The 27654-nt window shown below is 42.8% G+C and overlaps 1 protein-coding gene across 2 annotated transcripts; it reads left to right on the top strand.

The window, feature by feature from the left end:
• Nucleotides 1-201: 201 nt before the first annotated feature.
• LOC137137407 (ephrin type-B receptor 4b-like) lies at nucleotides 202-27232 on the top strand. Of its 2 annotated transcripts, none has more exons than XM_067523636.1 (21): nucleotides 202-1020; nucleotides 10417-10487; nucleotides 10659-10801; nucleotides 10888-11251; nucleotides 11494-11656; nucleotides 15173-15328; nucleotides 16383-16531; nucleotides 17121-17325; nucleotides 17419-17546; nucleotides 17715-17880; nucleotides 18874-18970; nucleotides 19334-19389; nucleotides 19479-19592; nucleotides 21447-21694; nucleotides 21782-21928; nucleotides 22033-22101; nucleotides 22533-22582; nucleotides 22694-22793; nucleotides 22880-23073; nucleotides 24199-24357; nucleotides 24457-27232. In XM_067523636.1, exons 1-21 carry the CDS (start codon nucleotides 924-926, stop codon nucleotides 24560-24562), a joined length of 2982 nt encoding a protein of 993 aa, XP_067379737.1. In that variant the 5' UTR covers nucleotides 202-923; the 3' UTR covers nucleotides 24563-27232. The 2 variants fall into 2 exon arrangements, with proteins under 2 accessions (XP_067379737.1, XP_067379736.1); XM_067523635.1 differs by having other exon boundaries at nucleotides 203-1020; nucleotides 19331-19389.
• Nucleotides 27233-27654: the final 422 nt, after the last annotated feature.

Below are 27654 nucleotides of genomic sequence, written 5' to 3'. Positions count from 1 at the left end.
TCCAAACTTTAAAATTTCTGAAAACACTTTCTCTCTTTTTAAATCTTTGAAATGATGTTTTTTTTTATTCCTCTGACATTAACGGAGACAAACAGGCTGTCACTCATCCTCCGGCCCGCCTCGTCTGATGATTGACAGACGGTTCGGCCAATCACAGCATCCGAGGGGCGGGCCTTGTGGTGCAGTCCTACAGAGGTGGGGACAGAAAAGTTGTGTCTTGCTGCTTTTGTCTGAAGTTTGCCTCCGGTGCGGGATCTGCGGGACCAGGACGTTTTAACTGGGGACAAACTGGGACAAAACAGGAGCAAAGTGGGAATACTGGGACACACGGAGCTGGCACTGCTCGGGATTTACCTGCTCTTTGGACGGGTGCGTGCATGCGCGTGTGTGCTCACCCTGTGGTATGTAACCTGTGTGTGTGTGTTTGAGCCCGCTCCACCCTCCTGCTGTCCCACCGACCCCTCTCCGCTCACCACGCCGCCCCTCACAGCCCTCTCCCGGCCTCCGAGGCAGCCGCGCCCCGCGCCTGCTGGACGTCAGAGCTTGAAGACGGTGGAAAGAAGCAGGAGAAAAGACGAGGAAAAGAGGGATGAAAGGGGGAGAAAAGGAGGACGGGGTTAGAGGAAAACCTCCGCAGAGGATCAGAGGAGTTTACTGACTCCACACTTGCTTTTTTACTTATTTTCTGAACTTTTCTGCTTCACTTCTGAGGCCTCCATCTTGGAAAGTGAGTCCACCCGGATTTTTGTAATAACTTTACAGGAAAAAAGTCACTTTGGGATTTTAATTAACTCTTTGGGCTCCGATGAGGCGCACGCGGCCGGAGAGCGAGCCCAGCTGATGGTCACTGATCCGGGATCGATAGGTCTGATCGGCTGGGCACTGATCCGGTTTCGGCGCTGACTGGTCTGGACTTGAGGACGATGGAGGGTCGCTGGGGGCTGCGGGCCTCTTCCTGCGGGCCAAAGGTGCTCGTCCTCCCGCTGCTGCTGCTGCTGAGCCACTGCGGGGCCGATGAAGGTAAGAGGGTCCAAGTTTGTCATTTACTCGCTCCTGTACTCATCAGGGACCACAGACACGGTTTTTACAGGTATCGGCAATCTTACCGCTGCAGCCGAGGGTCGATTAATCGATTGATTAGTTCCTTAATAAGAATCAGTTACTGCGGTATTTTTCTGCTGCTTTCAGCCAGATTAGTGTTACTAACAGTGAGGCTGCAGCAGACCTGAAATATGAAGCTGCAGAAGTATCAACCTTAAAATCATCAGTCAAACAAATGCACATAATACACGTTGGTAGGAATTATTAATAATGCATTTTAGAGCTGCAGCAGGTTGATTAAACGCATGGAACCTGCTACAGAACTTTTACTACTATTAAATTTTAATGCAGGACTGGAATAAAGTTTTGCTACTGATCTTATAATTTAGTAAAATATCTCCGGAGTTAAACACATTCAGCTACTGTGAGTGAAGACAACAAATATTACGTTTTAAATGAAACCAAGTTTTTTTTTTTTTTAATTTAATTTTGTTCAAAAGAGTCAAACCAGTTGGAGATTACATTTCTAAATTTAAATCCATTATGTTAAAGCCAGTTCTTTACGTATAATGTCAAGTATTTCTACAAAGTGCTGCTGGAATAAAAAGGAAATAATTAAAAAAAAACTGATACGAATGTAAAAAATTATTTTTCTCATTATTATGTATTAAAACACGTTTGAGACCTAAATCCCAAGAACAAACTTCTTATACGTTAAACCTAACGAATGATGAAGTTATTTTCAGGGATGTTTGAATTAACTTTGTTGACTAATGTCTAAAACTGGGTCCAAGAAGGAGCCCTGAAAGAATCCAGTGTGGTTCTGTTAACTGTTCCTCACTGTTCACACCATAAATCTGCTTAATTCATTAGTTGATTTGCTTATGGACAGAAAAATACTTACTTACTAATTGGACCTTTTTTTTTGGTCTTTGAAACAGTATATTCTTCAAACTCTTTCTTGTTCTCACATGTGAAGACTCGTTGATTTTTGATGATTGATGTTAGAATTGTGTTGTTCTACTTTGTTGTTGGTTTTGAAGATTTTTTTCTTGGCTTTTTCGCTGATTTTTAAATTTTTTTTTTTTATCAAAGTCAGGGAAAATCTGCAGTTTCCTTCTTAGTGAAAATGACAGTGGTCCGGGTTTTAATTGAGGTGGGATGTCAAATAAAATGGGAAATGGAACTGGGCAGAGTGAAGTTTCCACTGTGAGATTAGAGCCGACGTTCTGAGATAACAGAGATTGAGTTCTGTGATCCAGCAGCAGAACAAACCTGTTCTGCTTCTCGTCATGTGGCGCTCACACGGCGTCGACTGAAATCTCTGATCTGAAGTTTAGAAGTCGTCTTACGTTGGTGTGTTTTTGTTGACAGCACTGTAAAAAAAACTGTTCAGTAAGCGTCAGGATTTCACTTCAGTCAACTGACTTACTGCGGCTCCTCAAACCTGAAGATTTAAGGTCTTTAACTTTATAACGGGTCAAATAAATCACTGATTTCTTACGGACCAAACTATCAATCACTCGCTGGATAATCAATAAGGTCTTCAGGTTTCAACAAAACAACAACAACAACAACAACAACAACAATAATAGCTATAGCATTTGCACCATGTTTATCATACGTTGATGAAATCTTTGCAAATCTGTAAATTATGTCCAACTGTCAGACAAAAGTAATGGATTAAAAATACACTGTACTTGTAAAAAGTGCAATTCAAGGATGATTTTAACATTCAAATGTGAGATTTGCATAAAGTCTGGAAACAGGAGGGAACTGTTAACATAGCTTAGCATAAAAACTGCAAACGTAGCCTGGCATCCCCTGATTGTGACCTCTGTTATTATAAGTGAAGTTTTATTTAAGACATAGCAGGTTTGCTGATTCACAAATGATGGTTTACAATTGGCTCATTAATAATTTAGTAAATGACATATGACTGATGTTTTTGCTTCATTCAGAACTTGCAGACTTTGACTTTCTACTTTTAAATATACAGTGACTTTAATCAACACATAAATGACAGCTTCATTTTACACAGCAAACCGTCATAAAAGAAAGACACCCAGGGACGTTACAAATAAATAACTGGGTGATGATTGAGACAGTTTTTGTTTAACCAACTAACCAGGGTGTTGATTTAGTGGGCGAGTTAATTAACAGCTGAGATGCTCCAGATTTACTGCGCCAAGGATTCCTGCCAAACCAGAAAATGAGCAGTTAGACAGAAAACAAAAGCCTTCCTGTGTGTTTGTGGCGAAACAAACTCCTCAGCCAGAGAAGAGCAAGACACCAACTGCTGTGTGTCGGCGTTAAGGCCAGAACGTGAGTCACTGATAGAGTGAAAGAGAAAAGAGGGAGAATCTGCTGTTGTGAACTGAAGGCGAAGTGTGTTTTGCAGCTGGAAGTCTGCAGAAAACACAGTGAGCTAGAAAAAACAAACATCACACACCGAAGGTGTAAATGTGACAAACTAGGGTGGAAATGCACAAAGAGACGGAAGCGTCAGATCTGTGTGGAGCGAAGAGGAGACTGATCTTCCTCACATTAACACATGAAACCCGCACCAGTTTTTCTACCAGTGTTCATTTATTAAGTCATCACAGCAAAACTGCGAGAATCTCTCTAACATTTGAGTCATTTTCTCTAATGATCAATTGGTTGTTTCAGGTGGTAGAAGTGAAAAAAGTCCTAAATTGTCCACAGAAACCCAAGATAATGAATGTCTTAATATGTCTGAGCAACAAACACAAACCTGTTGATGTTAGTGTACAGAAAAAAAAAAACAAGTGAAGCAGTTAAAGATGTCACTTTAACTTTCTGATCAGTTCATTCATGTCTCTGCTCTGCTTGTATGTATCAGACCAAGAGGAACTGAAGTTCCTCAGTGTAGTGTTTAATAGCAGAAGCCGCCGCTGCCGGAGACACTAATGATCCATTGAGTCTACCTCAGCTCCCTGGGTGTGTCTCCATATTGTCCTCCATCTGCTCCCTCTCTTTCTCGTCTTTGTTCTGTTGTTCTGATTTTAACCCTCCAGCCACACAAAAAAACCACCTCTTTCCTTCTCCGCAGTCTCTGGGTCTGTCTTTCTTTTCCGTCCACAAATCCCCTTAAAGACGCTGGATTTCAGTTCTGACTGTGGGCGAGAGGATTTACATGTTAAGTGCAGGTTGGTTAATCTGGTGATTGGCCCTTTGGAGGTTTAACACACACTCGCACATAAAAGTGATGATGGCTTTCAGAAGAAAGGACGACTTATGGAAGTCTTTCAGGTTTTGGCTCAGGGTTTTGTTTCTCAGTACAGTCGCGTCTTTGTGGAAATGCATCATTTAATCAATGAAGTAGTAAAGTTTCCTTCCTCTCAACAGTCAAGTCAAAACTTCTTTCACATCAGATTAAAGTTCTGGTGGGTTTTTGTAGCAATACTCAGCCAACTTTGTTTCTAAGATGCCAAATATTTTCTCAGTTAATTAAAAAAATGTGTTGCTCAAAGATGTCTGTTTACGTTACCTTGAGACCAAGGAAAGTACAAAAGATTCTCACATCAGCTAGAACAAACTCAGTATTTCTTAAATAAGTTCAAATTAAAGTTGTTACTAGTTCATTTCCTGGTGATTTGATTAATGATTAATTAACAGATTAAGAATCTGTTTATACACACAGCTGGAGAAGCTTAGAAGCTTCTCTTTTTTTGGGTTTGACTGATGTACTGTCAGACTAAAGTGTTGTTAGTATCCATCTTTGTGCACATTCAGACTGTATGAACGCTCTAGCACACGGGGTCCCTCAGGGTTCAGTTCTCAGTCCTGTGCTGGTCTCGCCTTAAGTTTCAGCTTCAGCACCGCTCTGGTCTTATCTTGGTGTTTTTTTGTTGAAAGTGGTCTTTGTGGCCGGATGTTAATTTAGATGGTATCATGTCTAAAGAGGACACATCAGACACTCACTGTGATTCTGAGGTCCACCGTGAGCCTGTTACTTTACCACATATGGTTTCTAGGGTTGTGTGTTTGTAGTGTATCATTTTTACCTAGTCAGCTCTAGAACTGTGCTGTTAAACCTGTTTCACCTTGTTCCACTTTGAGCCTCGTGTTCCGCATAAGCATCACACTGACTCACGGAGCAAAGTGTGTGTTTCTTTGAAAAGTAAATCCTCAAAGGTCTTTGAAAAACCCAGTAGGTGGTTTAAAAGTACTTACTGTTGTTCAGAAGATATTTTGTGGATCCTTTAAGCCTATTTACTCTTTCAGCACCTTCTCAATTTGGAAGTGACTTGTCTTTGTTCTGAGCGGGACTTGAGAATTAAATGTCCCTTAAAATATTCCTTTCATAAACATTGACTGATTACAAAGAGCGAGCAGAAGAGGACTGAGAACAGAGCCCTGAGGGACTCCACATAGTATATAAAAATGAAAAACGCATCAAAATATTCAGACTCTCAGTCAAAGCACATATGATAGGAGAGAGTTGACAGGACTCGTTGTAATGCAGACAGAGTATGTAATAAAGACGGTTGGTAGAGTCATTGAGGATTCTGGAAATACCTTGAAAACTGCAGGTGGTGTTGTGAAATGTCAAATGATTTATACTGTGGAGACGCAGATTTTGGGTTCTGTGACTTGGAATGTCATTTTTACTGGTTTACATCCCATTAGAGGCACAAACCGCGGCGAGGTCTAACCTGCAGGGTTGGTGAACTAACATGTTTTCCCGCTGTGCAGGAATTAAGTGAAAATGCGTCAGATGCGTCTGCAGAAGCTGAATCATCCATCAAACTGTCACTGTGAGGAGGTCGTATAGAAAATGCTGCCAGGTACAGAAAATCAGTGTGAGCTTCGGGAAGCCGACAGCAGAGACCTGAGCACACCTGGACCAGCTGAAGCAATGTGGGCTTTCAGTTTTAATGTTCCACGTCTGTAAGAAGTCTGGGTGGACAAACAGCATCATGGGAAAACTCTTCCAACAGAAACAGCGTGATTAAATGTTCCTTATCTTCAAAAAGTCTCTATTCAGAAGCAGCTGTAAAGGCTGGGGGTGGGAGGGTGGGGGATTACTGTTCTGGACAAAATGCTAAAACAGAACCAGCTGTATCAACACTTTGTGCCGAGTTTTAATTTAAATCTTAAGTAGATTCACTGTTTCTTCCAGCACACGATGGTCTGACAGGGCTCCAGCCCTGTTCAAGGCTCAGTTCAACCAAATCACAGAAACACCCCTCGTCTCTCTGTCCGGGTTGTTTCTTGATGAAGCATCTTTTTATAGAGCCGATAAATCGGTTTGTGGCTCAACACAAAAATAAACGGCAGAGAATAAAGAGAGAGAGACAGGAATGAAAGATCAGTGTGTAGTCAGGGTTATTAGAGAGCAGGTCGCAGTGTGAGACCACACACACACGCACGCTCTGTAAACAGTGTGTGTGGAGATAAGCGTGCGTGACGAGGACACGGAAATTACCATGACAACGCTGGCGGGATGTTTATACAAGACGTTTTCCCTAAGTGTGTGTGCAGTTTACAGGGTGCATCGGCATCCATGCCACACACACACACACACACACACACACACACTCTGGGCTTTAATTGGCTCCGGCTGTGATGCGGTCGAGCCTCGTTCCTCAGCGTGTTTACATCAACTTAACCCGGTTAGCTGTTTACATGAGTTCTACTCTAGTTTCTGTAGATCTGCGTGTGCATGCAGCAGGGCAGTGATCAGATTTCGGGCCTTCCCCCGACTCCTTTCAGGAGGAGTCTTTGTGATCTCTTACTTTGAGTGCATCGGTGTGTGTTCTCTGACTTTCCTCCCTGCAGTCTTTGTTATGCAGCCTGTAAAAAGCAGATTAAAAGTTCCTGCTGTTTTGAAAATGTGGTTCCACTGAGCTCAGGTTAGGGAATGAACTGCAGAGCTGGATTCTAGTTTCTCACATTAAAACGCCTGATCCCAGTCTGACAGTGGGATCTGCAGCTGTAAAACTTGACATTCCTCAGTGCAAAAAGCCAGTTCCTCATTTAACAAGACGGGACTCATAGTCGTCTCCCTAATCTCAGCCACTGATCGAAATCCAGGTAGAAATGGTCTTTTTTTTTTTTACCAAAAGCTATTTGCAAAACAAATGAGTTGTGAGCACAAACACAACATCAGGGAACAGTTGTTGATGTGCAGGATGTCGTCTTGCTGACCCAATTAAGTTGGAGCCTGGAGGTTTATCAGAGGACTTGGCTCACACAGTTTTCTGTGATGACAGGTAAATACAGTAATCCAGCAGGAATCTGAACAACAGCCACAGTCTTTGAGTCTAACTTTGAATCTTTCTGTGGCAGGAACTTCAGCCTTTAGCTTTTATCCTGCTGCTTTACGAACTCCTCACTGGCTCCACCAACGGCTGCACTGATTTTTGCTCTTCCTCCCGACCATAAAGGTGTTGAGGCTGCATACCTGCCCTGGTCACATGCCGTGGCAGCACAGCCTGCGGCGTCAGAGCGAGCAGGCTGAGGCGTTCGGGTGTTGCAGGATATCAGGTAGCTGAAGCTGTGATGACACTGACGTGACGAAACCAGAGAGCAGGCACAGATACACGAGTCGTTCTATCTTTGGGCGCTTAGCCACCGCAACCTAATGTTTAGCACTAACCTTTAACCCGACCCCGACTCTACGCTAAACCCTGAAACCAGGCCTTATGTTGACACGCGTGTGAAGATTTGTTCATGTCACTTACACTTTCATCAATTCTCTTTAAGTGGATTAATAATCTGTAGATCTGTGAGAAACACTCTGACCTGTCGGCCTGATTCCCGCCCGCCCCTCACCCCGTCTCCTCTAATTGCTTCAGTCACTTCTCGCTTTAATTAACCGACAGGGAGAATTAAAGAGTCAGTGTGTGTTTGTGTGGTTGTGTAATTGCAGCGTGTAGAAAGGGAAAGCAGCCATTTTATCGTTCCGCTCTATAGCAGCTGAGGAACGCAGCTGTAATTCCCTGTGAGTGTGTGTGTGTGAGTGTGTGTGTCCTCAGAAACCACACAGCTGCTCTGATACACTCTCATATCAGTCAACATCAGACATCATCTCTGCTCAGTAGGAAGTCTCAGCTTTTACACACTGTCCTGACTCATTGTAAATGGTCATTTCTGGTTTGTCCAGTTTGTAAGAACCAAACTTTAGATTCTAACCAGCGTTTGTAACCAAATCATCAATAATTCACGTGCTTCGTTCACATCAGCGTTTATTCAACAGCCTCTGTTGAACTTTAACTACATACACTTTTTCCCCCTTCACTCATTTTCTACCATTTGTGACCAGGTTTTAAAATATGTCTTAAGTAAAACGAAATGTAATTAATTATTTTAATCTTATTGCAAGTCTGCAAATGGATAAAAATGTGCTCAATTTTACATTTTTATTTTAGTTCTTCTGAACAACATATGTCAGAATCTGCTGCTTTGTGAAACAGTGAGAAGGTTTTTCCTTTGAAATGAGCTGATGATAATAATCCTTGTCATATTTGAGTTAATCTTCCCTTTTCTCATTTATTGTTTGGTCCAAACACATAACACAACTCAATCTTTATCAAAAACTGAGGGGCTTCTTCATTTAGGGCATTGCACCCACACATTAGCTCTATTCCTGCGCGGTCAAAGGGGTTTGAGGTTTGTGAGTGGGTCTTTTCAGCCGCAAGCTCATTGGTTCCCACTTACAGCATAAATCTGATTGTCCGAGTACATTTATACACACATTGTACACATAAGTACACGTCTGAATCTACATTTTTCTTGTTGTGCTCATAGTGCAGCTCATACTTGGACACAGACCAGATCTGTGTTTGACCATTAGAACTCAAGTGTTTCCCACAGAAGTAAATCTTTACAAACGCCTCACAGTTACTGAAAGTACCTAAATATTTAGAAAAGCTCAGTAATTATTTTTTTTTAAGCAGCTGCTCGCTGCAGTTTTGATCAAACGGGACAAAATAGCACATTTGTTTGGGACTTTTCCTCTTGGGTGCGTGAATCCACGTCTGCTCTGCAGTTACTATTTGTGGCGGCACCACAGTGAGTCGAGCATTCGGGTGTTTTTAAATAGTTTTTTGCACAACAATGGAGCTCTGTGGCACAGAGGAAGAATATATCAGGCTTTGTTAGTGGCTGGGCTCTGCACACAGACCAAGAACATCAGCAGAGCCGTAAAATAACAGTGGAATCTTTTTATCTGAAGCATGTGTTCCCTTAAATCAGTGCCCTGAGCTGCTTGAGTGCTGGTGGTGTGAAGCTCTGATAGTCGGAGGCTCACAGAGGGAGAACTGTGAGAACGGTCTGCATATTTCATGTGAACTGTGTGCGCTTTACTGTGGTGCTGTGTGTCAGGGTTAAGCCTTCTTAGCCTCTCTCCTCCAGCCCTGACTGCAGCGCATCACTCACGGCTGATATTACAGATGTGCAGTGGTATTTCATTTGTGTGTGTGTGTTTGTCAGGGTTAAGCCTGGTCTTCCTCATCTGTCCTCCCTTTTAGCAGAGAGACAAGGCCTTATGGAGGCTGCCTGTGCTTTTAGGTTCGGTGGACGACGCGCTCCGCTGTGGTTTATGTCTGTCAGCTGGGTCCATCGTCAGCAGCCAGTTTGAAAGTTGTTCAGCCTTTATGTTTTCGTAGAGCACCACAGTTTCCACAGGTCCTTCAGGAACAAACAGATGTCAGAGAACTCACTGGGTCTATAAAAGTTACTAATGGTCCTTGAGCTCGTTTCAAAGGTTTTTGAGACGTTTTCAAAGGTTTCAGATTACATATCGTAGGTTCTTGTGGAGGTACCACAGTCTTTTAATGTGCATTTAAAATATTCTTATAGGACTTACAGTGGTTCTTGAGGATGTTTCAAAGACTTTGACATTTTGCAGCTTCCTGAGGGGGTATCCAAGCCTTTTACAATGGTTTTAAAGGGCTCTTCTTGGGGATTAAGTGGTTCTTCAGGATGTCTCAAAAGCCATCAAGGAGAATTGTGAGGAAGCTTAATTTAGTTCATTTCAAACACAAAGAAAAGAAAAAACATAGCTTCATAGGCTCTTGCGGCTGGATAATCTTCAGCTTTTTCAGGTTTTGAAGGTTCCTGTTGAGGTTCTGTTTGTACTTGAAGACACTGAAAAGGTTCTGTGTGTGTTACAAAGGTTTGTGGCAGTTAAAGCTTCTTGCAACAGTTTTTTTTTTTAAGATGTCAAAGATTATGTGAGTGTGGATCTTTTTGAATTACAGGTCCACAACATGTTTGCCTCTAACTGTGATGCTCTATGAAAAGAAAACCAACCAAAACCACTTCAACCAATCAAATTACTCCAAAGCAATGTGATGTCTCTTGTGTTTATACCTGTCTGACTGACTCTACCTGTCTGTATCTCAGAAGTGTTGATGAACACCAAGTTGGAAACGTCTGATCTTCGATGGACAAACCATCCTGCTGTCGAACCACAGGTACTAACACACACACACACACACACACACACACACACACACACACACACACACACACACACACACACACACACACACACACACACACACACACACACACGAAAGTGAATCTGTTAGCTTGTAGCTAACATTTAGCATTGATTAGTAAGATAACCCAGAAACTCTCTGCAGTGGGAAGAAATGAGCGGGTTGGACGATGAGTCCAACATTGTGCGGACCTATCAGATCTGCACACCGGACAGCCCAAACTCCTACTGGCTGAGGACACGCTGGATCCCCCGGAGGGCAGCGACCACACTCTACATCGAGATCAGGTTGGTTAATTTGTGTCATGAATTTATTGAAACGTATGTGTATCATCAGCACTAATCCACTGTTTAATATTCTACTGTTCCTCCAGGTTCACCATGATGGAGTGTTCCGCTCTGAACAAGCGTCACTGTAAAGAAACCTTTAACCTATATTACTACCAGTCAGACACTGACGATGCCACGTCGACTCACCCGGCCTGGATGGAGAACCCGTACAGTAAAATCACCACGGTTGCAGCCGACCACCTGCTCCGGCGTGGCGTTGAGCGCCGTTTCAATGTCAAACTGCTGCGCCTGGAGCAGCTAAGCACAGCGGGGCTCTACCTGGCCTTCCACAGCCAGGGCACCTGCATGGCCCTGCTGTCTGTTCGAGTCTTCTACAGGAAGTGTCCGCCACTGCGCCGCGCCTTCTCCTTGTTTCCTGAAACTGTGCCCCACTCTCTCGTGGAGCAGGTAACCCCAGTATTACCATAGCAACAGTAGGCTTCAGTAACAGCAACAAGTCTTTTCGTTTTCAAAATACAAACATTATCATCCAGCATGTAGAAAAAATAAAGTATGTACAATAACAAAGTACTAGTGTTGTTTTTTTAACTAAATAAAAGCAGATTCATTAAACTCGCAGCAACTTTCTTGTTACGTTCACAAAGTAAAAGTAAAACACAATTAAATTTTTAAATCTGTGTGTGCTGCAGGCTCAGGGTGTGTGTGTGGAGAACGCTGTGACCCCACCAGGAGAGCAGTCACAACTTCCCAGCATGCTTTGCGGTGAGGATGGACAGTGGGTGGGACAGCCGACGTCCAGCTGCGCCTGTCGTCCTGGATACGAGGCGGGCGAGACTGACGTGTGGTGTCGAGGTGCGAAAGTTTACAGTGGTTTACAAAATAAGAGAATCTTTAAAATGAATACTGAAGACATGACACTGGGACTTTTGTTATTAGCATTGAGACCTGAAACCTGAGAGTCGTCCTAAAGGACTTGACATTTGTTGAGACAAGATTTTTTTAGACAGCTTTAACTGAAGAGAGGCTCAGGCAACACTTGTCTTAAGGGGCTTAGGACTTAACTTGGGTTTTTGCTCTTACAAGAAGATTCATGAAGAAACTGAGACTTAACTTCAGACTTGCTTTGAAAAAAATGACTCAATGTTTGACTTTGTTTAAGACTAGCAAATAAAATAGTTCTGGCATGCTTTGGACTTAGACTTGTCTCATGGACCTGAATATTTATTTGAGACTTGCTTTGATAAGACTTGTTGACGTGTGACCTTGACTTGTTTTTTTAAGGTAGCTGATACTATGCAGACTTGAGGTGGACTTTCCCCCTACAACACAAACCTCAGACTTGACTTGGTCTTTTATTAAAAATTTTAAAATAGAGACACTTGTATTGTCAAGACATGTTGAGACTACATTTGGATTAGTTCTGAGGAGCCTGACCTTTAACTTTATTAAAGGAGATTTAACTTGAGCCTTGTTGAGTCTCAGTCAGCTCGAGACTTGCTTTGTTACAACTCTTTGAGATGTGATCTGGACTTTTCTTAAATGGAGCTAAAGGACCTGTACTTTGATAAGACTTGTTGAGAACTGGACATTTTCCAGGCGAGTTGCAAACAGCTCTCACCATCATTTATTTAACAAAGTAAAAGCACTGTCATTGAGTTTACGAAGGAAGAGCATCCTCAGTGCGAGAGGTGAAGTGTGTTTTTTCACTATCAGCACTTTAAATTCTTTCTGTAGTGAACATGCACACACAGTGTAAACAGAGGGAAGTCGTTTACACAGAGAGAAGCTGGAGATGATTAAAGACACACAGAGACACGTGTTGACTGCCTGATAGAAAGAAGACGACAGCATCGTTACAAAGAGAGACAGTTTATAACGGGGAGAAAGAAAATGCAGTAAAAAAACGGGAGACTGAACCAAAGTTAATGTGGGAATTTTATTTCCTTCTGTTATAATTAATGTGACTCTCAGCACTCACACTTCATTTGCTTTTGTTTAGTTCTTGCAAAATCTTCAGACTTTTTTAATTTAGTATAAGATGGTTGGTTTTTTTAATTCCCTTTTTCTTGTCTACCTCCTTAAAATGTCTTGTCTCCTGGATGTTTCTCCCTCAGGAGGAGTTAAAATTAAAATAAAAGATTCAGAAAGATTCTTTTTCATTTTATAAAATATTACACATTTTCTAAAATTATATTTTATACAATTAAAATGTTTGTATTTGCCATTTTGTTTATTTCTATTTGAATCAGCCAGTATCTTAAATTCAATTTGTTTGAGTTTGATTTAATTTTTTTGGAACTGGTTTTGTATAAATTTAATTTTGAAATATTACAAAAATATGGAGTAGATTCAAAAATATAAAAAAAATATATACAAAAAAGTTGAGAAATGTTTTCTTTTAATTTATTCAGTTGTTTTTTTTGGTTCTTCTTTGCATTGTTTGAGTCCAAAGGTTGACTGGTTGATTATTAATTGGAATTCTCCTCTTTCCTCCGTAGCACTTTCTTTATCTCGGTATTTCGTTTATTTAAGTATGTGTTTAATCAGAAAACATTGAGTGGAACTTTATTAGTGTCGTTTGAGATACAGGTGAGAGGCTTAAATTTGATCGGCGTCGTTAGAATTAACACTACCACATAGCACAGAGGTTTCTCACAAAATCCTGGCAACTTATCACAGCAACACCTACTTTATCTGTCATCACAACTATCACAAGGTAAACAGAAGAAATACTGCGCTCACATTAAAGCGTAATCTAGCAGGAATGTGCCCTGGCCTGTATTTTATTGCAGGATGATGTTGAGTTGCCTCATTAAAACCTTTTTGTTGGAGCTCCGTCTGTTGACGGAGTGGCTCAGTTCAGGATCACAGGCTCGAGTTCCTTTGCACAGAGCTGAGGTTGGTCTGCAGGCAGCCTTGGTAGGGGATGAAAGCAGAGAGGCGACAGACAGTTTAGTTGTCGAAGCTTCCTGTTATTCTCTGTGAGGTCAGAGGTCAGCTGACTGCAACCAGGAAACGCTGCAGAGGGGACACCAGCCGGGGGTCGTTTCTGCTTCTGGTTAACCCAGAAGGTGGTGGTGGTTGTGTTGGTGGGGGGCGGGGTAAAGGCCTGGCTGAGTGAAAAGTTCAGAGGTTAACTTCTGCTGCTGAAGCTGCTTGACAGAGGGAGTGTGTGTGTGTGTTTGTGGGTGGGTGTGCACTCAAACACACATGCTTGGCAGGCGATGGTGGTGATGACATCATGGCAGCACTTTCCACATCCTGTCAGCGCCAAGGTCACTTCCTGTCTCTCATTGTGTCCATGAGACCGCACTCCTCCCTCATCCCTTTCTCTCTGTGATGTCCCTCATCCGCACTCCATTAAATTGTTTTTCACAAACAAGGACAAGTCGCCTGCTTTTCCACATTTTTGCTTATTGTCAACGAGCGACATGCGTCCGTCGCTCAACACTTAATGACTTCCTGTCCGCGGCTCTGAGCTCCAAGCCCACCGGTGACGTCAATCATTGAAAATACACCCAAATATTATACACCCAGTTTCACAAAATGAAGCTGTCCTGCATTTGTCCTATTGGTCACTGTGGTTTGTCCTATTAGTCCCTCTAGTTGGTGCAGAAGTGTGGTTTGCTGATGTGACTTTTGTAGTTTCTGGGCACAATGGAGCTCTGTGGCACAGAGGAAGAAGATATATCAGGCTTTGATACACACAATGCATGTTAGGAGGAGACGTGCACTGTTTGTCTTTTCATGTCTTTTTTAATGACGGAGAAAATACCAAACTGAGCTTCTGAGCATAGGGGAGAACTAATGTTATATAAAGTGTTTAAAGTTAGAATAGTTGTTTGTTGCCAAGCTCAGGTAAAGGACACAGAGTTATTGTTTAAAAAAAGACCAGAAATGACACTGCAAAGACTCAAACTGGGTATAAAGAGGCTGAAATCAATCACAAAAAGATCCAAACACGAGAGCAAAGAGACGGTTCGACAGGAACAAGACTCAAAGTCACCAAAAAGAGACAAATTAATCCCTCAAAACCACCTCGGGAAAATTAAAATGCCAAAATCAGAACCGACCCAGAGACTCGAACTGACCACAAAGAGGCTCGAGTCAACCAAGAACACTGACATAACAACACTACAAGGACACAGTTTTTGCATTGGTTGCACTTGCTTTGTGTCTCTGGGAGTGGGGATCCTTTTGTTGTTTTTTGAGTCCCAGGAGCTTATTGTCTCAGATCCACTGATGGCTTTGATGAGAAGCTATAAAGTAGAGACACACAAAACCCTGGAATTTAGCGTTTGACTTTTAAGTACGGAGCAGTTTGAGATGTTAATGCTAATCTTGTTTCTTTCGTGTCTTTCTCCTCAGCCTGTCCATCGGGTCAGTTTAAGGCAGGATCCGGACCTGGGGAGTGCAGCCAGTGTCCAGCCTATAGCAACACACTAATCCCAGGCTCAGCGTACTGCCCTTGTCGCTCTGGGTTTCATCGGGCCGACTCAGACCCTCCACACGCTGCCTGCACACGTAAGACTGGTGTCTTACTTTCACTGTGTCTCTCTTTTTATTTTCATGTCAATCATTCTGTCTTTGGTAAAACTGAGACTATAAGGTCTTCTCTCTTTTCATTCCTGCATCGTATTCCTTTTCTTCCTGTCTAAACGTCTTCCTCTCTTCCTTTTTCTCCTGTTGTTTTTCTTCTTTGCCTTCTCTTTATTGGACGTGAAGACATCCTGACTTTTAGTCTCTAATACGGGAGAACCTCCAAAAAACACTGGATCTTACATTTCCAGTAATGCACCTGGAGTGTGTCTTTCACCAGTCATCCACTTTGCAAAAGGACAAGTCAGAGTAAAATAAAAATAGAATTGAATCATGGTTATATAGTGAAGTCTAGGATTGAATTTAATTACTTGCACATATGGTATAGTATTTTAAATGGTTGAATCCATCCTGAAAACACACACACACACACAAAAACAATTCTATTATAGAGCCTATTCTTTGCCAAGAACTCCACACGCCCCTTTAAGTACCCCATCCCACCCCTTTAAATGCATCGCCCCAGGCAACGACAATTAGGCCAAATTAATAGGCTCATTACCTCTCTGTGTGAGTGAGTAAGTGTGTGGGTGGGTGTGTGTGTGTGTGCGTGTAACTCAGGGTCATGCAGGTAAGAAAGGACTGCACACACACACACACACACACACAGGTTTCAGGTTTCAGATTGTGTGTATGTGTGTAGAAGCGGAAACTTCTTATCTATCACGGCCTCCATCAGTCACACGAAAACAAAGAAGGCAAATAAAAAGAGAGAAAGAAAGAAAGAGGCAGAAGACAAAGGGAAAGAACGGAAACTAATTATAAAGGAATGAAAATTGTTGACTTAATAATGGGATTTTTCCGAGAACGCTGGAGCGGTTATTATGAGCTTTATAGTTCTTTTTCCTTCAACAAATCCAGCCCTGAGCTGATTTACCTGTGAGTCTGAACCCAGGGCCGCAGCCTTCCTGCAGCCAGTCATTGGCCCCAGTGTTTTTTGTCTGTCGCTGACCTCTGAACCCTGACCCTCCTTCCTCAGGCCCCCCCTCTGCTCCCCGCTCCATCGTGACTCAGATCAACGACACCACGGTGACCCTGGAGTGGAGCGAGCCGCAGGACCGAGGAGGCCGAGGAGATCTGACCTACAGAGTCCTGTGCTCCAGCTGTGGCACCATCACTGCCTCCAAGGTGAACCAGTGAGGGCAAGCCCTGATGATCCAGAAACATCAGCTAGAACATGAGCAGATGGCCCAAAAACACCAAATAGACTTGTCCAGTTAGTCCTAGATACCAGTCTAGACTTAAATAGTTCGACACAGTTAGAACATCTACAGAACAGGACCACTAAGTTCTGTTTGGCCTTTAAGAAAGGGGGTAGGTGGACCAGCTAGTAAAGATCCCCAAACACCTGTTACAACTTCTAGGGCTTTACCTTGTTTTAATTAAACCACACAAGACTAGATATAACAGCTAGTTATCCAGGTAACCCAGAAACCCAAAGACTACATCAGATAAAATCAGACCTGGACTGTACAGGTTAACTAAATACACCAAAAAGCTCAGTTAGGACCAGAGAATCCAGTTATACCAGATGCCCAAATGTCAGGTTAGTCCAGTTTGTCCAAAAACACAAAAACCTGCAACAAGAACACGTGAGACAATTGAAAAAAAAAAACATCCAGGACATAGACCAGTTAGTCTGTAACGTTTCGACCAGCGGGTCCATGCAGACCAGTAACAGAACTCAGTCCAGTCTCCTCTCCTGTCTCCTATTCAGGGATCAGTCGTGTCCTGCTCTCCATGTGACGACAGCGTTCTGTACAGGCCGGCACAGCGCGACCTGACTCAACGCCGAGTCGTCGTCTGGGGTCTCCGTCCACACACCAATTACATCTTTACCATTCAATCGCTGAATGGCGTGTCAGCTCTCAGCCAATCAGAGCCGGCCTCTGACAGAGCCAACGTTACCACCAGCATAGACGGTACGACATGCACCCTGCATTACCCAGCATGCCTTTCTACACCTAAAAGAACTTGATCTTCTTAAAAATACATTGGTTTGCTTCTATGTGCAGTTCCCCCTCCAGTGACCGGTCTGAGGAGGACGGCAGCCACAGAGACCAGTTTGACTCTAGAATGGAATGTCCCAGTTCTGCAGAACCAGTTTCACATTCTGGACTACCAGATCCGCTACAGCCCCAAGGTAAATACAGGCATATACTAACACACACACACACACACACACACACACACACACACACACACACACACACACACACACACACACACACACACACACACACACACACACACACACACACACACAGACAGTTAAAGGTGATGATGTAACTGCTGATGTCATCGTCATCAGGACAGCGAGGAGGTGGGACAATGGCAGTACACCTCCACCAGATCTTCTTCGGCTGTGCTGTCGGGGCTGCAGCGGGCGACACAGTATCAGGTGCAGGTCCGTGCTCGCTCGCAGGCCGGGTACGGATCTTTCAGCGCACCGAGCAACGTCAACACCAAACCCGATGGTACGCGTTTCCTGAATATGAACTGCTTTTTGTTTTCCAGTCTTTATAATGGTTACATTTAGATTACAAGAAAATAAATACAAAGGTTAAAAAGTATTAACAGTGCTGCTTTTAAACTCGTTAATTAATAATCTTTTCCCGGATTCAAAGGAAGCCCAGAAAAGAATTGATCCACGAGGAGAAGTTGCATGTTACAGCTGCACAGAGATGGTGTAAAACAACAATTATGGAGCTGTTTTATGAAAATAAATAAAATGCACCGTTAATATTTATGAAGCTATAATGCAGTAAATGTGTTAAACATCTGTTATTTGTTTAGATATTTATTCACGATGTAAGTAAAAGTCAAAGTGAGTGACTAATCACTGTGTGATCCTATAACAATCTTAGACACAGTAACAGTGTTCAGGGTAAAATGAGAACGTGAGGGACACTGTGCTGGTCAGTTCCATAAGTAAATAAATGTCAAACTCGTTTCCTGAGTTTGTGAAAAAAGTTCCTCAAAAGTTTCCTGTACCGGGTCTTAAACAGTTCCTATGTGGTCTCAGGTTCCTACCAAGTTCCAAAAAAGTCCCTGTGGTCAAATGTTGTTTTAGCTGCTTTTTTAGAGGCTTTTCTCCTGTTCTTTCTCTGACATATTTCACACAGGCATTTAGTTATTTTAGTTCAAATATGTGTTTAGAAAATATTAAACTAGCAAGAAAAACACATTAGATGCCAGAGACCAGTTCATGGTCGCCATGGTTTCCTCTTTTATTCATATTATCTTTTGGTTTGTGGTTCCTCACTACAATCCATGATAGTGACTTGTGACTGTAAAAGGAAAGTCCTTCAGAGCCTCGAAGCTTAAAAGATTAACAGATGAAACCAGATTCCCACATAAATTAAAAACCCAGAAGATAAACAAAGAGCGTTTAAACGGGACCTAATGAGACTGTTGTTCTCTCAGAGCAAACCCGCTTTTATTTATCGGCCTTTTGTTTGTTCTCACAGGAGTGGGTCACTCTCAGCTGGTAGTGACGGGGGTTCTGGTCGCCATGGGAGTCCTGCTGCTCATCGCCGTGGCAATAGTTGCCGTGTACTGTTACCGGTAAGAGAGTGTGTTCAGGATGCTCCCTCCCTGCCCGACTGGGCAGAACAATGGAGCGCTGACCTTAGGATCTCTCTCACACACACACACACACACACACACACACACACACACACACACACACACACACACACACACACACACACACACACACACACACACACACAGAGCAGGGTGGAACATGTCGACTATATTAAGATGGAGAAACTCGACACTCTGAGAGAGATGGAGCGATACTGAGAGATAATAACATTCCTGAGAGCGGCAGCAGAAAGAATGGAGTGTGTGTGTGTCTGTGGGGAAATGAGGAATCCTGCAGCTGCTGACAAACTAAAGACCTGTCTGTCTGTCTCTCATCAGCAGGAGAAAGAGGGATGAAGACATGAACGACAAGATCGGACACTACCAGATGGGACAGAGTGAGTCCAGCTTAGTTTAAACTATTCTCAGCAGGTCTCCAATGATTTGTATCCCGCTGACTGATGGCAATGATGCTGTGTTGTTGTAGCCATGAAGGTGTACATCGACCCGTTCACATACGAGGACCCCAACGAGGCTGTGAGGGAGTTTGCCAAGGAGATCGACGCCTCCTTCGTGAAGATAGAGGAAGTGATCGGAGCAGGTAACCCACGCTGCTGTCCTACAGGTTAACGCTGAGCTCTGAAACACAGTTTTCCTGCTGAGACCTTCAGGTTAGATCAGGTAATTCTTCTCTGCTGAGCATGTGTGGAGGAGCAGGAAGCCACAGCAACCGTTTCTGTTTCCGCTGAGTGTTTATAATGAGGAGATGCTAAAAATCTTAGTGAGTTTAGTGTCACAGCTTGATCACAATAGAATCAGAGAAGAGTAATGAGGAAAAAGAAAATCAAATAATTTATCTGGACAAATGAAGTCGAACAACAGGTGTTTGTAGAATTGATGTCAGTCACCAAAGCTCAGTTTCCCCTGTAAACACTACAGCAGCAGGCCAGAGCTTTCAGATTTCCACACAGCGGAGGATGTTTTATAAGAGCTCACTTTTCACAAGAGAAAACATTGGTTTAGTCTGGATGGAGTGAAAAAGGCGCGTTTACCTCTGCTGTGAAGACTTTGATGACCGGTAACAGTAGCGTTAGAAGAGTTGATAAAAGCCTTCTTAGTTTGGAGAAATTTTAAAAAAAATACAAGAAATGGAGGAAGGTTTTAGCAAACCACAGATGTGTTTCGGAATTTTGTCTTTAGTTTAATGCAGTGGTCTTCACCTCTGTCTTACAGTAACTTTTGTAGAAACCTCAGGGCTGTGAGGACCTTTTTACAGAAAGCAGGAATCTTAAGAAAAGTGTGGGAACACAGGACCATGCGTCTTTTTTTCTAAGAAATAGAAAATCTTATAAGGATGGATTTAGAAATCTATGAGTCTGCCAAATATTAAAGCTTTTAGGAATATTTCACCAATATTTCAGGAACCTCTACAGCAACGTTTCATGCATCTGTGAATCTGTAAAATAACTTATAAGCAACTGTTGTATGTTGTTGAAACTCGGAGACTCAGACATCTTAATAAGAATTGAAAGATGCTGAAAGCACAGCAGAACTGTGCCAAAACGTTGTTTCTGCAGAGCCAAAACACACTGACTGGTGTTACACAGTCTTACAAAGACTTTAATCTTATAAATTCTGCCAGATGAGTTTGTTAACTGAGACCCCCACGAGGGAAACTTTCCCATCGTCAGGAGAATCAGCATTCAGGCTGTAAAAACATTCAAATCTGGTTTGTTCTCCAATGTGAATCCAGTTTTATTAAAAGTAAACATGAGACCCATTCAAACGGTGTGTGTGGGTGTGTGTGTGTGTGTGTGTGTAGCCACTGTAACAGTAGTCTTCTCTTGTGATGACATTAGTCAGATGTAACTGGATCAGTTACTGCAGGAAAACTGGTGCAAATTTTTCACCACCACCTCACACACAAACACACACACACACACACACACAGCACATGTGTGTGAGTGTTGTAAGAGGTGTGGAAGTGTTGGTATGTGCTAATGAGCCTTAAAGGAACATTACACCTCTGCTGTATTAAAACATGAATCTACTATATTGACCAGAGTCAGGACTGAGCTGGTGTTTGCGGATCAGGTCTGCTGCGATTGGCTCCTTCTGTTGTTTTTATTGACCTCATTAGCTGCTCTAAAAGCGGGGGTCCCTCAGGGCTCTGTTCTCAGTCCTCTCCTGTTCCCTCCAAACAACTGAATGAACTTCCTCTCCCTAAAGTTCAGCTCCCAGCCTGGTGATATGATCTACTGAGTCCAGCTCACATTTTAAGGGTTTATTCCAGTGCTATATGAATTGTTTCCACCATAGCTGAATCCCTTTATCTTTAAAATGTGTTTTATATTGCACATATATTGTGTTTATCTTTGAAGAAAATGTCTTAACGGCCTTAACAGGATTTCTGTTCTATTATTGAAATATTATTCTGTGCGATGTACCTGTTCAGGTGAGTTTGGTGAGGTGTGTCGTGGCCGGCTGAGGATTCCAGGCAGGAAGGAGAACTATGTGGCGATCAAGACCCTGAAGGGTGGCTACACTGAGAAGCAGAGGCGAGATTTTCTGTCGGAGGCATCCATCATGGGTCAGTTCCAGCACCCCAACATCATCCACCTGGAGGGTGTCATCACCACTTCCTGCCCCGTCATGATCCTCACCGAGTTCATGGAGAACGGAGCGCTCGACAGCTTCCTGAGGGTGAGACGGGCGGTGATAGAAACACGTCTCCATATGATCCCATTCACCGTTTAACAACATCTAACATCATTACCTGTCTTTCCGCAGCTGAACGATGGACAGTTCACCACCATCCAGCTGGTGGGGATGCTGCGTGGGATCGCAGCGGGAATGAAGTATCTGTCCGATATGAGCTTCGTCCACAGAGACCTGGCAGCTCGTAACATCCTGGTCAACTCCAACCTGGTCTGTAAGGTGAGACAGTCTGCCTACGCTGTACCCGTCTACCTGCACACCTGCCCGTCTATGTGGTAGTTCCTGATAGACTACTCTAATGGCTACGTTTTGTGTGTTTTCAGGTGTCTGACTTTGGTCTTAGCAGGGTCCTGACTGAAAACTCTTCCGATCCAACATACACCAGCTCTCTGGTAAGTCAGCTGCTAAAAACTAGCTAACAAGCAGGTTGGCCAGTTTTTGTTGATCATACTCTTAAAATACCAAAATACCCAGACAGACACTGGTATCCCCTTGATACAGCTGCTTCTGCTACAAGATAGAAAACAAAGAACCAAATCCAACATAAAAGCCAAAAAGCTTTTATGTTGGTGGAAATCTAAAATGGGAGGTTCAGCTGTGGTATTTAAATTTAAAATATTTCCCTTTTCTTGTAATGAATCAAAAATATGGCTGACTTTTTGAATTAAATTACAAAAAATAACTTTCATGATATTTTTTTGAAATGCTCACAAATGCATTTTTACAGCTATATGTCCTCTCTATGTTAGTCCCCAGGCTTTTATTTTGATAGATTGTCTGTCTGCTTTCTATAACAAATAACCTGCGTTGTCTCATTTCTCAGGGAGGAAAGATTCCTATTCGATGGACGGCTCCCGAGGCCATTGCCTACAGGTGAGTATCAGTATTGCTGGTTGTAGTTAGACAGTTCAGCCAATTCAGTTCAGATAATGCAGTTCAGAGGAGATTGAACTGTTGAACAGTTTGTTGACTTATCAATTGCAGGAAGTTCACTTCAGCCAGTGATGCGTGGAGTTACGGCATCGTTATGTGGGAAGTGATGTCATACGGAGAACGACCGTACTGGGACATGAGCAACCAGGATGTAAGAACTAAAAAAAACGTGTCTAAATGTCTAAACCTTTATTTTGATGTGTTGTCCAGTTGGCCTTACTCTTCTGTCTCTGTCAGGTCATTAACGCCATTGAGCAGGACTATCGGTTGCCCCCGCCACCGGACTGCCCTGCGTCCTTGCACGCGCTCATGCTGGACTGTTGGCAGAAGGAACGATCCAACCGGCCAAGGTTCTGCGACGTGGTGGCGGCGCTTGATAGGCTGATCCGAAACCCTGCCTCTCTCAAGGTGACGCACCCGGACGGACCGAGGTGAGGCTCGTTAGTGCACCTTGTTATGAAGAGGGGGAGGGGCTTTGATTGGCAGCTGTGGAATTTCATTCATGTACCAGCTGGTGGGTTCAGGGGTCATAGGTCAGAGTCTGCTGTGGAGACAAAGGCCTGCAGGGCTGCCAGCTGTGTGATTGACAGCTGTTTACACAGAGCGAAGTGTTTACATGAGCAGGTGCAGAGCAGTTCACATTCCTGGATTAAAGCTCAGAATGAAACAATATCCTGTGTGTGCTCTCTGTGTCGCACTGCGAATTCTATATCCACCTGTTTGTTCGCATAGTTTGTGCAAAGAAAGTCTAGAAACTTCCAGTGAAAAGACAAAAGCATTAGATTAATGTCAGTGCAGCATCAGTTCATACCTGCAGACAAATACAAATGCATCTGACCAGCTTTTATTTTGAAGTTCATTGTAGCAGGACAAAGGAGGATGCTTTGCAAAAATAACATGTTGAGAAATCCTGTTGTGAATTTTGATGCTGAGATTGATGCATGTGCAGCAAATATGCAGCTTCAGCTAACATGTTAAATCTTGTTAGATCTGTATAAAAACAATAAATCACGGTTTTTAGCTTTGTGCCAGAATATTTCTTGGCTCTCAGCAGTTGGCACAGGACGGTGTAAAAACATGTGGGTGTTTAGCAAACAAGGAGGCTCTAATGAAGATCCTCCATCTGTGGGCATTAGGGGAACATTGTGGGCACAATGGGATCCAATGTTGTGGGAGACCACACGCTAAAATGTTGTTTTTTACTGAGAGGAGTGGGCTAATACGTTCAGGCAGTGCAGAGATGCCCTTTGATTTTGTGCTTGTAATTCAGCCACCAAGATCAGTCCTAAATCCCTTTAATATGTTAGAAACAATGAATAACAAATCATCAGTGACATGTATGTAAGATGGATGGTTGTATGGAAAGCCATAAACTCACCACTACAGAAACGTCTCCCAGGCAGTTGACATCTGTTCGTGTGATTAAACACGGTCTAGCTCTGCAGGTCTAAACCTGCTGCTGATACAAAACTGGTGCCTCTTCTTTCTCTTATCTCTGGTCGCCTGCGTCTGACTCATTTATCTTGTCTGTCTCCGTTTCTATCTCTGGCTCTCAGTTCCTCCCAGCCTCTGTTGGACCAGCGTGTCCCCCCTCCTCTCTCAGCCTGTGGTTCAGTCTCCGAGTGGCTTCGAGCCATAAAGATGGAGCGATACGAGCAGAGCTTCCTGCAGGCAGGGTTCACCAACCTGGACATTGTCTCACAGCTCAACACTGAGTAAGACACACTACAGAAATACTCGCTGGCCTGTGCTGAAGTGCTCAAAATAACTTCTTGGCTCTAATCTCTTTGCTTACTTTCCGTCTTTTTCCATAGAGACCTGCTCAGAGTGGGCGTGACCCTCGCTGGCCACCAGAAGAAAATCCTATCCTCTATTCAGACGCTCAGGATACACAAAGCTCCACCCACACTGCTTTACTGACCAATCACAGCACGAGGTCCCAAACCACAACACTCAGGATGAAGCTCAACCAATGAAAGAGCCCTAAAAATCCCAAAAACTGACTGTGAGACCTCGGGTGAAAACATTTTGTGTCGCCACAGCAGTTCACAACACAAAAGTGTAAAGTTACTGCTTCTCATACCTTTCAGCTTCTTCATTATTCTGACAAATCAGGACCAAGAACAGAGTTGACTCAGACCCCAATAAAGCTTCTGGGATTTAAGTGAGTACTGGGCTGGTCAACAGCAATTCTGGAATGGCTCTGGGTAATGAAGCAATTTTGGCATAATGGCCAAAATGTGGTACTGCAACTTCCATGTTCATCATGTGATGCGCACTGGGCCAAAAACGGAAAGAACACATTATTTTATTTTATCTGTGTTTATGGGGCCAATGCTCATGCTCAGTGGGTCCAAATATACAGAAGCATGCGGAACATCAGGGTAAATGTTGTCACCGAAACTTTAAATGGAACTAGCTGAGTAGCCGGTATTCAGTTCTCCTTAATACACCGACGGTCAACACTGTCGCCCTGCCATGCCAGCAGACGATCCGCCTCTCAGGAAAGCCAAATTCCCTCCTTTCCTGACCTGATTGTCCATTTTTAATCCTGCCTCAAGCTGAACTGCCAAGACCAATGAGAGCCCAGGACAGCGAGGACGTAGGAGCACACTTTTTTTGTGCAGATTTATCTCACCAAACCATTGGCGTTTGGAACCGTGGTGCTTGGTTGTTGGATTTCCAGATGGGGACATTCCTACACTACAGCATTGACATAGCTAAAAACTGTACAAATCCAGCAAACTAAGGTTCTACTGGAATCTTTTGGGAACATAAAACAGGATGAACGCTAAAAATGTATATTTTACACTCGTCTGTTCTGTTTGCATAAAAACAAAGAAACCCTCTACAGGATCAGCTGAAGGTCAAAAATAAAGCTGCCACTGTGACTGCCAAGAACCAAGAGACAGTTAGGAAAAACTGTTCAAGTGAATTTTCAGTACTGTGGATATATCTAAATACTCCATTTGGAATATTCTGGGATTTTAAGAGTTCTTGAGGAGCTTTAAAGGACTGGAAATGAACTGTGGAGGAATACTCTGATTTCCAGGACTTCTTGTTGGTAGTTTCTATCAATATTGAAACATATTTACGTGAGGAACATCAGGACGTTTTTCTATGCTGTGACATGTCACTGCGTTCTACTAAAATTGCAGTATAATACTTTTCAAACAATGTGAGGAGATTTTTCCAGAAAATACTAGGAAGGCTTTTGAGGAACTCTTCTGAAATCTTCCAGAACACTGCCCATGTTTTCATTGAAATCTTTGAAGAACTGTTACAGAACATCTTTAAAGTTTAATCAAAACGAATGTGATTCTTCAGGTGCTGAACTTCCCAGGAAAGACTCTTGAGACCATTTACATCGTATGACACGACTCCCCTTTTTAATCTGTGGTTCAAAACCAAACAAATGCTTAGTGTGTCCACTTATTGTGGGTTAGTACTCAATGTGCTTTTTGAGCATGGATTCCCTATAGTGAGGGATTAACTAGTTTCAAACCTTAAAATGACACGTTAGCCAAAATCTCCCACTTTAATATTAAAAAGTAGTTTCTACAGAATTAAAAGGTTTGTTAAAAGTTGCAGTTGGATCCTTATTCGATGGGTAGCATTGATCCATTCTATCAGATCCAGTAGATTCGTGTGAGTTTGAACCTTCTGGGAGAAAACCACTGCTCCTTTCAGCGATTGCAGCAACCTTTTCAAGAAACAAACATTTCTTCCACATCCAAGAATCCAGAGCGTGGGAACTGTTTCCGTTCTAAAGGATCTTACCAGTATAACAAACTGTTGAATTGTAGAACTGTTAATGGTTTTGTATTTTAGCACTTTTTGTACCTGATATTTGATGATGATCAAAGTTTTTGAGCAGAGAAAAAGATTAATGTTTTTTTTTTTTTAAACATACATTTCAGGAAAATGGTCTCATTTTCATTTTGTACAATAAATAAATAAATAAAGGCGAGTGGCAGGATGAAATGTTCAGTACCAAAGATCACATCTGAAATCAGTCGGTTCTACAGGAACGAGTACGTTTCTTATTCACTGTGTAGATTAGAGAGAATCTAAAAACAAGTTAATACTCTACCATGACAAGTACTGTATGCAATACTGAATCATGTGGTCTGACTTCAGAACTCTTCCCTGTCTCTAACTGGTCCCCTGACCTGTCAGCACTATAGGAAGCATTTCCACTACAACTCCCAGCTCCTTCATTCTCTACATGTACTGTTGCATTGTGGGAGTTTGTATCAGCGGTCTTCACATTGAAGGGTGTTACAGTGACTGTTGATGGGTGGTGGTTTCACCAGCTGAATCTGATTGAAAGCCCTAACAGTTAATCCAAAAATTCCCAAAAGTGAGTGCATGAGTTGTACAACTAACATCGAACTGAGTAGAGGTAGATCTGGCTTGGTTCCAGCTGATTCCAGCTGAAACTGGATCAGGAGCAGCCCTCTGTCTTTTAAGAATTCACATTAATGAATGAAAATAATATTATTATTATTATTATTACCAATGTTTTATAAGACAATGCTGGGTGACGGAAGTCTCTCAACCATTCACAATAAAGATGAATCATCCTGCCCGATCAAATGTCTGCTGTCAGTTTGTTTTCCGAGCTTCTGAACCAAGTCCGTCTCTGTTTAGTGTCATCGAAAGGAGGATCGACGCTGATCCGAAATGTGACATTTTAGCAGCAGCGCTGTGAAACTGCCTCAGCAGTAAAAAGGTTAAAGTTAATCTTGTAGGTCAGTTGAACCACACCTTCTGTTCACATAATGCAAAGGACACCAGGTGGTTTGACAACAATTCCTGTCGGCTTGAAGGTTTTTTTTAGAGTCCTCAAAAACCCTTTGTGCTATCTGCATGAAAAACTATTGTTACTACAATTTAATATTTTGTGCATGTTCCCAAAGTTGCAGCTTCTTTAGTTTCTATGCGCACACAAAACGTAAGAGCAGTATATGTGCTTTCTGTTCCTCTTCAGGCTTATTCCCTAAGCTTAG

This window comes from Channa argus, chromosome 12, assembly GCF_033026475.1.
Source record: "Channa argus isolate prfri chromosome 12, Channa argus male v1.0, whole genome shotgun sequence".
Classification (NCBI taxonomy): domain Eukaryota; kingdom Metazoa; phylum Chordata; class Actinopteri; order Anabantiformes; family Channidae; genus Channa; species Channa argus.
This window is presented reverse-complemented; position numbering and strand designations above follow the sequence as displayed.

Excerpts from the sequence above, each read along its gene's own strand:
- LOC137137407 (XM_067523635.1), top strand. The coding sequence starts at position 924 with ATGGAGGGTCGCTGGGGGCTGCGGGCCTCTTCCTGCGGGCCAAAGGTG. Across the intron at positions 19,593-21,446 it reads AGAGGAAGTGATCGGAGCAG|GTGAGTTTGGTGAGGTGTGT; the intron begins GTAACCCACGCT and ends GTACCTGTTCAG. Across the intron at positions 21,695-21,781 it reads CGCTCGACAGCTTCCTGAGG|CTGAACGATGGACAGTTCAC; the intron begins GTGAGACGGGCG and ends GTCTTTCCGCAG.